General features: G+C 43.3%; 1 protein-coding gene across 1 annotated transcript in view; it reads right to left on the bottom strand.

Annotated features, from left to right (window-relative positions):
- Positions 1-3,815: 3,815 nt before the first annotated feature.
- The window catches only part of LOC306918448 (alpha-1,3-mannosyl-glycoprotein 4-beta-N-acetylglucosaminyltransferase B-like), an 88,649-nt gene continuing 80,551 nt past the window's right edge, over positions 3,816-11,913 (bottom strand). Inside the window, exon 15 of the mRNA XM_079531349.1 lies at positions 3,816-5,135. Coding sequence (XP_079387475.1) covers positions 5,118-5,135 — 18 coding nt within the window. The 3' untranslated portion in view covers positions 3,816-5,117. The remainder of the gene's footprint in view (positions 5,136-11,913) is intronic.

Genomic DNA, 11,913 nt, shown 5'->3' on the forward strand with positions numbered 1-11,913 from the left:
ATCTTTATACTGAAGGTACCACCTCAATAACATGTCTTTATACTGAAGGTACCACCTCAATAACATATCTTTATACTGAAGGTACCACCTCAATAACATGTCTTTATACTGAAGGTACCACCTCAATAACATGTCTTTATACTGAAGGTACCACCTCAATAACATGTCTTTATACTGAAGGTACCACCTCAATAACATGTCTTTATATACTGAAGGTACCACCTCAATAACATGTCTTTATACTGAAGGTACCACCTCAATAACATGTCTTTATACTGAAGGTACCACCTCAATAACATATCTTTATATACTGAAGGTACCACCTCAATAACATATCTTTATACTGAAGGTACCACCTCAATAACATGTCTTTATACTGAAGGTACCACCTCAATAACATGTCTTTATACTGAAGGTACCACCTCAATAACATGTCTTTATACTGAAGGTACCACCTCAATAACATATCTTTATACTGAAGGTACCACCTCAATAACATGTCTTTATACTGAAGGTACCACCTCAATAACATGTCTTTATACTGAAGGTACCACCTCAATAACATGTCTTTATACTGAAGGAACCACCTCAATAACATGTCTTTATACTAGGGCTGTCCCCGACTAAGGATTTGTATAGTCGAAATTAATATGAATAAATTTGCTGTTAGTCGACTGAACACCCCCCTGCACCCCCCCCCCCAAAAAAAACAACACATTTGCATTAAGGTTGGGCGATAAGCTCTCAAGGCGCCGCGTCCTGCCTGTTTTTGCAGCGCCGTTCGCTACGCGTTGAGAGCTTGTAGATCCGTCTATTTTTGCAGCGCAGCTGCGCAGGGTAACAAAATAAAAAATAAGTTACAGGTGGAGATGAAGTGAAGTTGGAACGGACAAGCAGCTGCACAAGCTAACATCACAACCACTGGCTGGTGACAGTGTTGTTAGCCGCAGCAACATGTAGCCTGCCCTGGTAACTTCTCCTCCTCCCCGGAGAACTCTTGCCTCCCCGCACCGTCGGGGAGGCTGATCCACAAGCTCTCAAGGCATCGCGTCCTGCCTGTTTTTGCAGCGCCGTTCGCTACGCGTTGAGAGCTTGTAGATCTGTCTATTTTTGCAGCGCTGGTGTCGGGGTTCGTTCACGTTGTCAATAAAAAAATAACCTAGATTACAGGCGGAGATGAAGTTCAATCAGTGGGTTGAATCAGTAGCTACGCGCTAAGCTAACGATCCCCGACCCTACACTAACACTAGCAGCCTGTTTTTTATTTTCCCCCCGACTTCACGGGTGGCGCATTGGGATTGTGATGAGACACGAGACAGCAGTGTGCATTCTGTTGTGACTGTATATTATTAAACTGCATGGGTCTGGACTCCGGAGCATAAACAACATGTAGGCTACAGTACAGTAGCCTCCCTCGGCTTGGTCCCTCCCAGCCTTTACTCTGGCTGCCAGAGTGTTCCCCGATGCTGCGGTGCGGGGACTGGGAGCATACCATTATAACGGAGGGGTTTTCCACCCGGCCCAAAAGAAAAACTTCGTCCCGACTGTTTGTTTTTGTTTTTTTGGTGAACATCGAGGTTGTCGACTGAGACCCGTTCCGATCGATTAGTCGACTATTCGACTAATCGAGGTCAGCCCTACTTTATACTGAAGGTACCACCTCAATAACATGTCTTTATACTGAAGGTACCACCTCAATAACATGTCTTTATACTGAAGGTACCACCTCAATAACATGTCTTTATACTGAAGGTACCACCTCAATAACATGTCTTTATACTGAAGGTACCACCTCAATAACATGTCTTTATACTGAAGGTACCACCTCAATAACATGTCTTTATATACTGAAGGTACCACCTCAATAACATATCTTTATACTGAAGGTACCACCTCAATAACATGTCTTTATACTGAAGGTACCACCTCAATAACATGTCTTTATATACTGAAGGTACCACCTCAATAACATGTCTTTATACTGAAGGTACCACCTCAATAACATATCTTTATATACTGAAGGTACCACCTCAATAACATGTCTTTATACTGAAGGTACCACCTCAATAACATGTCTTTATATACTGAAGGTACCACCTCAATAACATGTCTTTATATACTGAAGGTACCACCTCAATAACATATCTTTATACTGAAGGTACCACCTCAATAACATGTCTTTATACTGAAGGTACCACCTCAATAACATGTCTTTATACTGAAGGTACCACCTCAATAACATATCTTTATACTGAAGGTACCACCTCAATAACATGTCTTTATACTGAAGGTACCACCTCAATAACATATCTTTATACTGAAGGTACCACCTCAATAACATGTCTTTATACTGAAGGTACCACCTCAATAACATGTCTTTATATACTGAAGGTACCACCTCAATAACATGTCTTTATACTGAAGGTACCACCTCAATAACATGTCTTTATATACTGAAGGTACCACCTCAATAACATATCTTTATACTGAAGGTACCACCTCAATAACATGTCTTTATACTGAAGGTACCACCTCAATAACATATCTTTATACTGAAGGTACCACCTCAATAACATATCTTTATACTGAAGGTACCACCTCAATAACATATCTTTATACTGAAGGTACCACCTCAATAACATGTCTTTATACTGAAGGTACCACCTCAATAACATATCTTTATACTGAAGGTACCACCTCAATAACATACCTGTCTCTCCAAGTACCTCCATAATAACTGATGTTAAAATACAGCAGCGTACATACACGCTGACACCGTCTCCACACCTTAGCACAAAACGGTCTTAAGCTGCACACTTCTTAAGCTCTGCGCAGCTTAAATTCCGAGTTTTTAGACAGCTGGTGGATGGAAAAGAAGCTCCACCTCCGCGGACTTTTTGCGCGGAGGAGAGCGTTTCCGGGAATCTGGCCGTCGCGCAAAAAGTCTGCGGAGGTGGAGCTTCTTTTCCATCCACCAGCTGTCTAAAAACTCAGAATTTAAGCTGCGCGCAGCCGAGAACGTGCGCGGCTCTTTCGATAGTGTGGCAGCACCTTGAGAGACATACACGCTGGAGAGCCAACCTTAGAGTATATATGAATAGAGACGGCACCGGATTTCTCCTCCCATCCACTTGCTCAAAAGCGCATGAGGCGATTTCACTCCTCCTTCCGGGTAGGAACAGAGTGCATTCTGGGATGGATTGGACCCATATCGTGAACGCGCTGACCGTTGACTATCATTGGCACGCGTTCACGTGCTTTCACGTATGAAACAGCGTTCACGTGTCATCGTGAACGCAATGACAGTCAACGGACCAGCGCGTTCACGATTTGGGTCCAAACTGCAATACCAAATTCGGCCACTATGTCCATTTCGCCTCAGGGTTTCCTCCGGGTGCCGTCTCTATTCATATATACTCTAAGGCCCAATCCCAATCCGCTCCCTTGCTGACTCAATGAGCCCTCACTGACTTAGCTGCGCGTTCATGTGAAGTCTGCGAGGGCTTGAGGGATGTCCCATTTGAAATCGGTAAGTCAGTGAGGGCTCAGCCCCGCCCCTTTATGTGCCCTTTGCCAAAGTCAGCATCGATGCTGACTTTAGCTGACTTTGGCAAATAAATTACCCACAGTTCATAGCGTTACCAGGGGAATGAGGGGGATCCTCCGAACGTCAATCATTTAAGTATGCAAATTAGTTATTTACCGCGGTTAGAATGTCAACAAACACAATAGTGCTTTCTCACTGTTCTAAAAGGGAGACGGAATGGAAGGATAGGCTATATATTTAATAACAATAATAATAATAATAAGGGAAACATGATGAGAAATGAGCAAAGTAAAAGAATATGGAAATGCAATTTATAATGAATATTATTATATATTAATATTACAACCCCTATCCCACAGGAAAATGTATTTATGAAACTAATAATAAAACGATCAGCTTAAATACTAAAATAGACGTGATAGACATGTATAAATAGGCGAAGCATGTAGGTAGGCACTGGCTGTGAATAAGGGCAGTTTTTATAAAGTGATCCAAAGTGTCATGAATGGTGGACTCATCTTCAAAGTGCTGTCCCATTTCTTTCACAACAATGTGGAGCCCTCGCAGCCTCTCACCCTCAAGCACTTACAGCTGACGTCACTAAAGTCAATGAGGGTTCAGGGCTCAGGGCTTGAGGGAGGCAATTGGGATTGGGCTTAAGGTTCCAACCAACTGCTTGGTCAGAAGAACTGCCTGTAGTTTCTCATTTCCTGGGGCGACTCCTCTGCGTGACCACCAGAGGGTGCTCACGTACCACTAGTGGTACAAGTAGCAGTGGTTGGGAACCTATAGGGACATTTATCATGTTATTTTAACACTGCTTAAAAAAAACACGTCTTGCAGGAAAAGAGACAAGCAGAGCTTTACAACAGACAGACAATGATTAGGGGAGTCAGGGGACGAACTGTTAGGGCATTTGGATACCGATGCCTGTCGGTCTCAATGTGAACACTGATGCCTGTCAGTCACAATGTGGGACAGACAGGGTCTCAATGTGAACACTGAGGCCTGTCAGTCACAATGTGGGACAGACAGGGTCTCAATGTGAACACTGAGGCCTGTCAGTCACAATGTGGGACAGACAGGGTCTCAATTTGAACACTGAGTCCTGTCAGTCACAATTTGGGACAGACAGGGTCTCAATTTGAACACTGAGTCCTGTCAGTCACAATTTGGGACAGACAGGGTCTCAATGTGAACACTGATGCCTGTCAGTCACAATTTGGGACAGACAGGGTCTCAATTTGAACACTGAGTCCTGTCAGTCACAATTTGGGACAGACAGGGTCTCAGTTTGTGGGACGCCTGAAGAGTCTTGGGTAAACAAGGGACTGTCCCACGCAGAGGGGGACATCTGGTCACCCTACTGTCCCACGCAGAGGGGGACATCTGGTCACCCAGTCACAGTTTCTTTAAGGCACTTAAAAAAAACCTCCCTGTTTAAACCAAAAACAAGCATAGCTGCAATGACAGTCTTTGTCCAGGAGAGGGAGACATCGGTCCATGATGAGTGCATAGCAGCAGTCTGCTTCAGTCCTCCACCATTCTTCTTCTTCTTCTCTTACGGACGTCACACTTTGATGTAGATCTGACAGACCAACACAGAACACACTTTAATGAAGATCTGACAGACCAACACAGAACACACTTTAATGAAGATCTGACAGACCAACACAGAACACACTTTAATGAAGATCTGACAGACCAACACAGAACACACTTTAATGAAGATCTGACAGACCAACACAGAACACACTTTGATGAAGATCTTCAATATTTAGTCTTCGTTTTAGTCATCGTAGCTTAATTTTTATTCAGTTTGTATTTATTTATTCAGAAAAAGAGAACAAAGGAATACAAAAAGCAGTGGTCGAAATCTACAGTTGATTTCGTTAACAAAAATCACAGTGAGGGGCGCTAACATATTAAAGTCTAACTCATGTTGATTAGGTGATGTAATGGTGATGTAAAACAAACGGTGCAAACAAACATTAACAATAAAGAGACAATATGACGTAATGAGGCACAAAAATGACGTAACTTTTCCCTTCATTGTCAACGGCGTTTACAAAACAAACATTAAACCTGTGTATAGGAGCGCCCCTCAAAAAAGCATTTTGGGATGCCTTGATTACGTCATAATGGATGCCTTGATGACGTCGTAATGGATGCCTTGATGACGTCGTAATGGATGCCTTGATGACGTCATAATGGATGCCTTGATGACGTCGTAATGGATGCCTTGATGACGTCGTAATGGATGCCTTGATGACGTCGTAATGGATGCCTTGATGACGTCATAATGGATGCCTTGATGACGTCGTAATGGATGCCTTGATGACGTCATAATGGATGCCTTGATGACGTCGTAATGGATGCCTTGATGACGTCGTAATGGAGGCCTTGATGACGTCGTAATGGCAGGTTTACTTGGTTGCAAAATAGCAGATCTGCTACTTTCAAACACAAAATGACTCGTATTTTTAGTTCCAGGAGATATCTTCTCCACTAGTCCCTCCTTTTAGTTCCAGGAGATATCTTCTCCACTAGTCCCTCCCTAAGTTAGTTCCAGGAGATCTCTTCTCCACTAGTCCCTCCCTAAGTTAGTTCCAGGAGATATCTTCTCCACTAGTCCCTCCCTAAGTTAGTTCCAGGAGATCTCTTCTCCACTAGTCCCTCTCTAAGTTAGTTCCAGGAGATATCTTCTCCACTAGTCCCTCCCTAAGTTAGTTCCAGGAGATATCTTCTCCACTAGTCCCTCCCTAAGTTAGTTCCAGGAGATCTCTTCTCCACTAGTCCCTCCTTTTAGTTCCAGGAGATATCTTCTCCACTAGTCCCTCCCTAAGTTAGTTCCAGGAGATCTCTTCTCCACTAGTCCCTCTTTAAGTTAGTTCCAGGAGATATCTTCTCCACTAGTCCCTCCCTAAGTTAGTTCCAGGAGATATCTTCTCCACTAGTCCCTCCCTAAGTTAGTTCCAGGAGATATCTTCTCCACTAGTCCCTCCCTAAGTTAGTTCCAGGAGATCTCTTCTCCACTAGTCCCTCCCTAAGTTAGTTCCAGGAGATATCTTCTCCACTAGTCCCTCCCTAAGTTAGTTCCAGGATATATCTTCTCCACTAGTCCCTCCCCAAGTTAGTTCCAGGAGATATCTTCTCCACTAGTCCCTCCCTAAGTTAGTTCCAGGAGATCTCTTCTCCACTAGTCCCTCCCTAAGTTAGTTCCAGGAGATCTCTTCTCCACTAGTCCCTCCCTAAGTTAGTTCTAGGAGATCTCTTCTCCACTAGTCCCTCCCTAAGTTAGTTCCAGGAGATCTCTTCTCCACTAGTCCCTCCCTAAGTTAGTTCCAGGAGATCTCTTCTCCACTAGTCCCTCCCTAAGTTAGTTCCAGGAGATATCTTCTCCACTAGTCCCTCCCTAAGTTAGTTCCAGGATATATCTTCTCCATTAGTCCCTCCCTAAGTTAGTTCCAGGAGATATCTTCTCCACTAGTCCCTCCCTAAGTTAGTTCCAGGAGATCTCTTCTCCACTAGTCCCTCCCTAAGTTAGTTCCAGGAGATCTCTTCTCCACTAGTCCCTCCCTAAGTTAGTTCCAGGAGATATCTTCTCCACTAGTCCCTCCCTAAGTTAGTTCCAGGAGATATCTTCTCCACTAGTCCCTCCCTAACCAAATTGTCGATATATTTAGTCTTAGTTTTTAATTCAGTTTTCATCTGTGAAAAAGGTAGGCGACAGACATCTGTCGTCATAGTGGACATAAAAATGAACACAGGTTGTAGCGGAAGTGTACAAATTAACCTCTTGTCTAGTAATAATACTAATACAATTCATAGAGTGCAAGCACGCATGCACACACATGTGCGCGCGTACATGCACGCGTACACGCACAGGCAGGCTTGTGAGGCGAGGAACAAATCATATCATGCGATTGTAGCATTGCGCGGAAGCGGGGATTGGGGGGGGGGGGGGGGTAGGGTGGGAGACCAACGCGCAACCTGTCGTGCCAACAGGGCTGAGCCCTGATTGGCTGGGCTGATTGTTGTGGGCGGGGTGGCTGTGGGCGACAACACGACACTATTATAATAGTTTGTTTATGTAACCTTGTCTTCAGTACATGACGTGCGCGCACACACAAACGCACGCACGCACACACGCACCCCCCCCCCCCCCCCCAGGCCCTACCTGTCCTATGATACAGATATGTTACATTATACTCTACATGATGACGTCACGTAACAACATGTCTCTCCTTCAGGCCTGTTTATCTATCGTTTGTCCTCGTCTCATACTTCTATGATGCAGTATTTTATACTTTTACTTCTAACAGAGTAGTTCTATGTTGCAGTATTTTATACTTTTACTTCTAACAGAGTAGTTCTATGTTGCAGTATTTTATACTTTTACTTCATAGGCCTCACTCAGACCTTTACTGCATTGCTGTATGCTTGTTGGATGAATGTTGTGTAGTGTCATGGCCGCCCCAATGCATTTCCAATGGGAGTCACATGGTTTGACACATCATTTGTGTTGTATGAGGGGGAGGGGCGCAGTCGAAACACAGCCGAAAGCCATACAACAGCTTGTAGTCCAAAATGTGGACTACAAACCATGTGACTCCCATTGGAAATGCATTGGGGCGGCCATGACACTACTCAACATTCATCCAACAAGCATACAGCAATGCAGTAAAGGTCTGAGGTCACTCACACGGTCGCAACAGATTGCTGTATGCTTGTTGTATACAAAGGGTGTGACACAGCTTGCCCCAATGCATTTCCAATGGGAGTCACATGGTTTGACACAACATTTGTGTTGTATGAGGGGGAGGGGCGCAGTCGAAACACAGCCGAAAGCCATACAACCTTAGAGTATATATAAATAGAGACGGTACCCGAGTTCTCCTCCCATCCACTTGCATTAAGTTGCTCAAAAGCGCATGAGGCGATTTCACTCCTCATTCCTTGTAGGAACAGAGTGCATTCTGGGATTGATTGGGCCAAACACATGAACGCGCTGCCATTGCACTGAAACAGCGTTCACGTGTCATCATGAACGTGCGCAATGATAGTCAACGGACCAGCGCGTTCATGTGTTTGGGCCCACGCTGCAATACCAAATTCGGCCACTATGTCCATTGCGCCTCAGGGTTTCCTCCGGGTGCCGTCTAATATACTCTAAGCATACAACAGCTTGTAGTCCAAAATGTGGACTACAAACCATGTGACTTCCATTGGAAATGCATTGGAGCGGCCATGACACTTACAACATTCATACAACAAGCATGCATCAATGTTTTAAAGGTCTGAGTGAGGCCTAACAGAGTAGTTCTATGTTGCAGTATTTTATACTTTTACTTCTAACAGAGTAGTTCTATGTTGCAGTATATATTATACTTTTACTTCTAACAGAGTAGTTCTATGTTGCAGTATATATTATACTTCTAACAGAGTAGTTCTATGATGCAGTATATATTATACTTCTAACAGAGTAGTTCTATGATGCAGTATATATTATACTTCTAACAGAGTAGTTCTATGATGCAGTATATATTATACTTCTAACAGAGTAGTTCTATGATGCAGTATATATTATACTTCTAACAGAGTAGTTCTATGATGCAGTATATATTATACTTCTAACAGAGTAGTTCTATGATGCAGTATATATTATACTTCTAACAGAGTAGTTCTATGTTGCAGTATATATTATACTTCTAACAGAGTAGTTCTATGATGCAGTATATATTATACTTCTAACAGAGTAGTTCTATGATGCAGTATATATTATACTTCTAACAGAGTAGTTCTATGATGCAGTATATATTATACTTCTAACAGAGTAGTTCTATGTTGCAGTATATATTATACTTCTAACAGAGTAGTTCTATGATGCAGTATATATTATACTTTTACTTTAGTACAGTACTTTTCCCAGTACTGTAGATCTGAACTAAGAGTTAAAAGCTTCAACTCACTGCCTGTTTATAGTAGTTCTAAGTTGGTGTTTAAAGCATTATGTTATGCTTTAGCTATTGAAAAATAGCAGATCTACAAGGTCTGCTATTTTTGAAAAGTCTTGAAAATGTGGTGCAAATCTTTGAATATATATTCTTTCACAGCGAACGTTTTCAACTCAAATCTTTGCTTCTGTGGGGAGGGGGGGGGGGGGGTCACTGGAACCACAAGAGGTTACAAATTAACCTCTTGTCTAGTAATAATACTAATACAATTCATAGAGTGCAAGCACGCATGCACACACATGTGCGCGCGTACATGCACGCGTACACGCACAGGCAGGCTTGTGAGGCGAGGAACAAATCATATCATGCGATTGTAGCATTGCGCGGAAGCGGGGATTGGGGGGGGGGGGGGTAGGGTGGGAGACCAACGCGCAACCTGTCGTGCCAACAGGGCTGAGCCCTGATTGGCTGGGCTGATTGTTGTGGGCGGGGTGGCTGTGGGCGACAACACGACACTATTATAATAGTTTGTTTATGTAACCTTGTCATCAGTACATGACGTGCGCGCACACACGCACGCACGCACACACGCACCACCCCCCCCCCCCCCCCCAGGCCCTACCTGTCCTATGATACAGATATGTTACATTATACTCTACATGATGACGTCACGTAACAACATGTCTCTCCTTCAGGCCTGTTTATCTATCGTTTGTCCTCGTCTCATACTTCTATGATGCAGTATTTTATACTTTTACTTCTAACAGAGTAGTTCTATGTTGCAGTATTTTATACTTTTACTTCTAACAGAGTAGTTCTATGTTGCAGTATTTTATACTTTTACTTCATAGGCCTCACTCAGACCTTTAATGCATTGCTGTATGCTTGTTGGATGAATGTTGTGTAGTGTCATGGCCGCCCCAATGCATTTCCAATGGGAGTCACATGGTTTGACACATCATTTGTGTTGTATGAGGGGGAGGGGCGCAGTCGAAACACAGCCGAAAGCCATACAACAGCTTGTAGTCCAAAATGTGGACTACAAACCATGTGACTCCCATTGGAAATGCATTGGGGCGGCCATGACACTACTCAACATTCATCCAACAAGCATACAGCAATGCAGTAAAGGTCTGAGGTCACTCACACGGTCGCAACAGATTGCTGTATGCTTGTTGTATACAAAGGGTGTGACACAGCTTGCCCCAATGCATTTCCAATGGGAGTCACATGGTTTGACACAACATTTGTGTTGTATGAGGGGGAGGGGCGCAGTCGAAACACAGCCGAAAGCCATACAACCTTAGAGTATATATAAATAGAGACGGTACCCGAGTTCTCCTCCCATCCACTTGCATTAAGTTGCTCAAAAGCGTATGAGGCGATTTCACTCCTCATTCCTTGTAGGAACAGAGTGCATTCTGGGATTGATTGGGCCAAACACATGAACGCGCTGCCATTGCACTGAAACAGCGTTCACGTGTCATCATGAACGTGCGCAATGATAGTCAACGGACCAGCGCGTTCATGTGTTTGGGCCCACGCTGCAATACCAGATTCGGCCACTATGTCCATTGCGCCTCAGGGTTTCCTCCGGGTGCCGTCTAATATACTCTAAGCATACAACAGCTTGTAGTCCAAAATGTGGACTACAAACCATGTGACTTCCATTGGAAATGCATTGGGGCGGCCATGACACTTACAACATTCATACAACAAGCATGCATCAATGTTTTAAAGGTCTGAGTGAGGCCTAACAGAGTAGTTCTATGTTGCAGTATTTTATACTTTTACTTCTAACAGAGTAGTTCTATGTTGCAGTATATATTATACTTTTACTTCTAACAGAGTAGTTCTATGATGCAGTATATATTATACTTCTAACAGAGTAGTTCTATGATGCAGTATATATTATACTTCTAACAGAGTAGTTCTATGATGCAGTATATATTATACTTCTAACAGAGTAGTTCTATGATGCAGTATATATTATACTTATAACAGAGTAGTTCTATGATGCAGTATATATTATACTTCTAACAGAGTAGTTCTATCATATCAGTCTGCCTTTGATATTAACTCATTTTGGGGAAAAAAAAAAAAAAAAAAAGTGTTTCTCCTCTGGTGAAAAGCTGGATTTTGCGCGATGGCAGTCTCTCAGTCAAATGTGGTCACATTTGTAGAATCGTCCTCAGGTTTGAATGGGTTAAGTAAAACCTATACTTTTCCCAGCACTGTAGATCTGACCTTAGAGTTGAAAGCCCAGTGTGTGTAGATCTGAACTTAGAGCTGAAAGCCCAGTGTGTGTAGATCTGAACTTAGAGCTGAAAGCCCAGTGTGTGTAGATCTGACCTTAGAGCTGAAAGCCCAGTGTGTGTAGATCTGAACTTAGAGCTGAAAGCCCAGTGT

The sequence above is a fragment of the Electrona antarctica genome, assembly GCF_951216825.1.
Source record: "Electrona antarctica genome assembly, contig: scaffold_266, whole genome shotgun sequence".
Classification (NCBI taxonomy): Eukaryota; Metazoa; Chordata; class Actinopteri; order Myctophiformes; family Myctophidae; genus Electrona; species Electrona antarctica.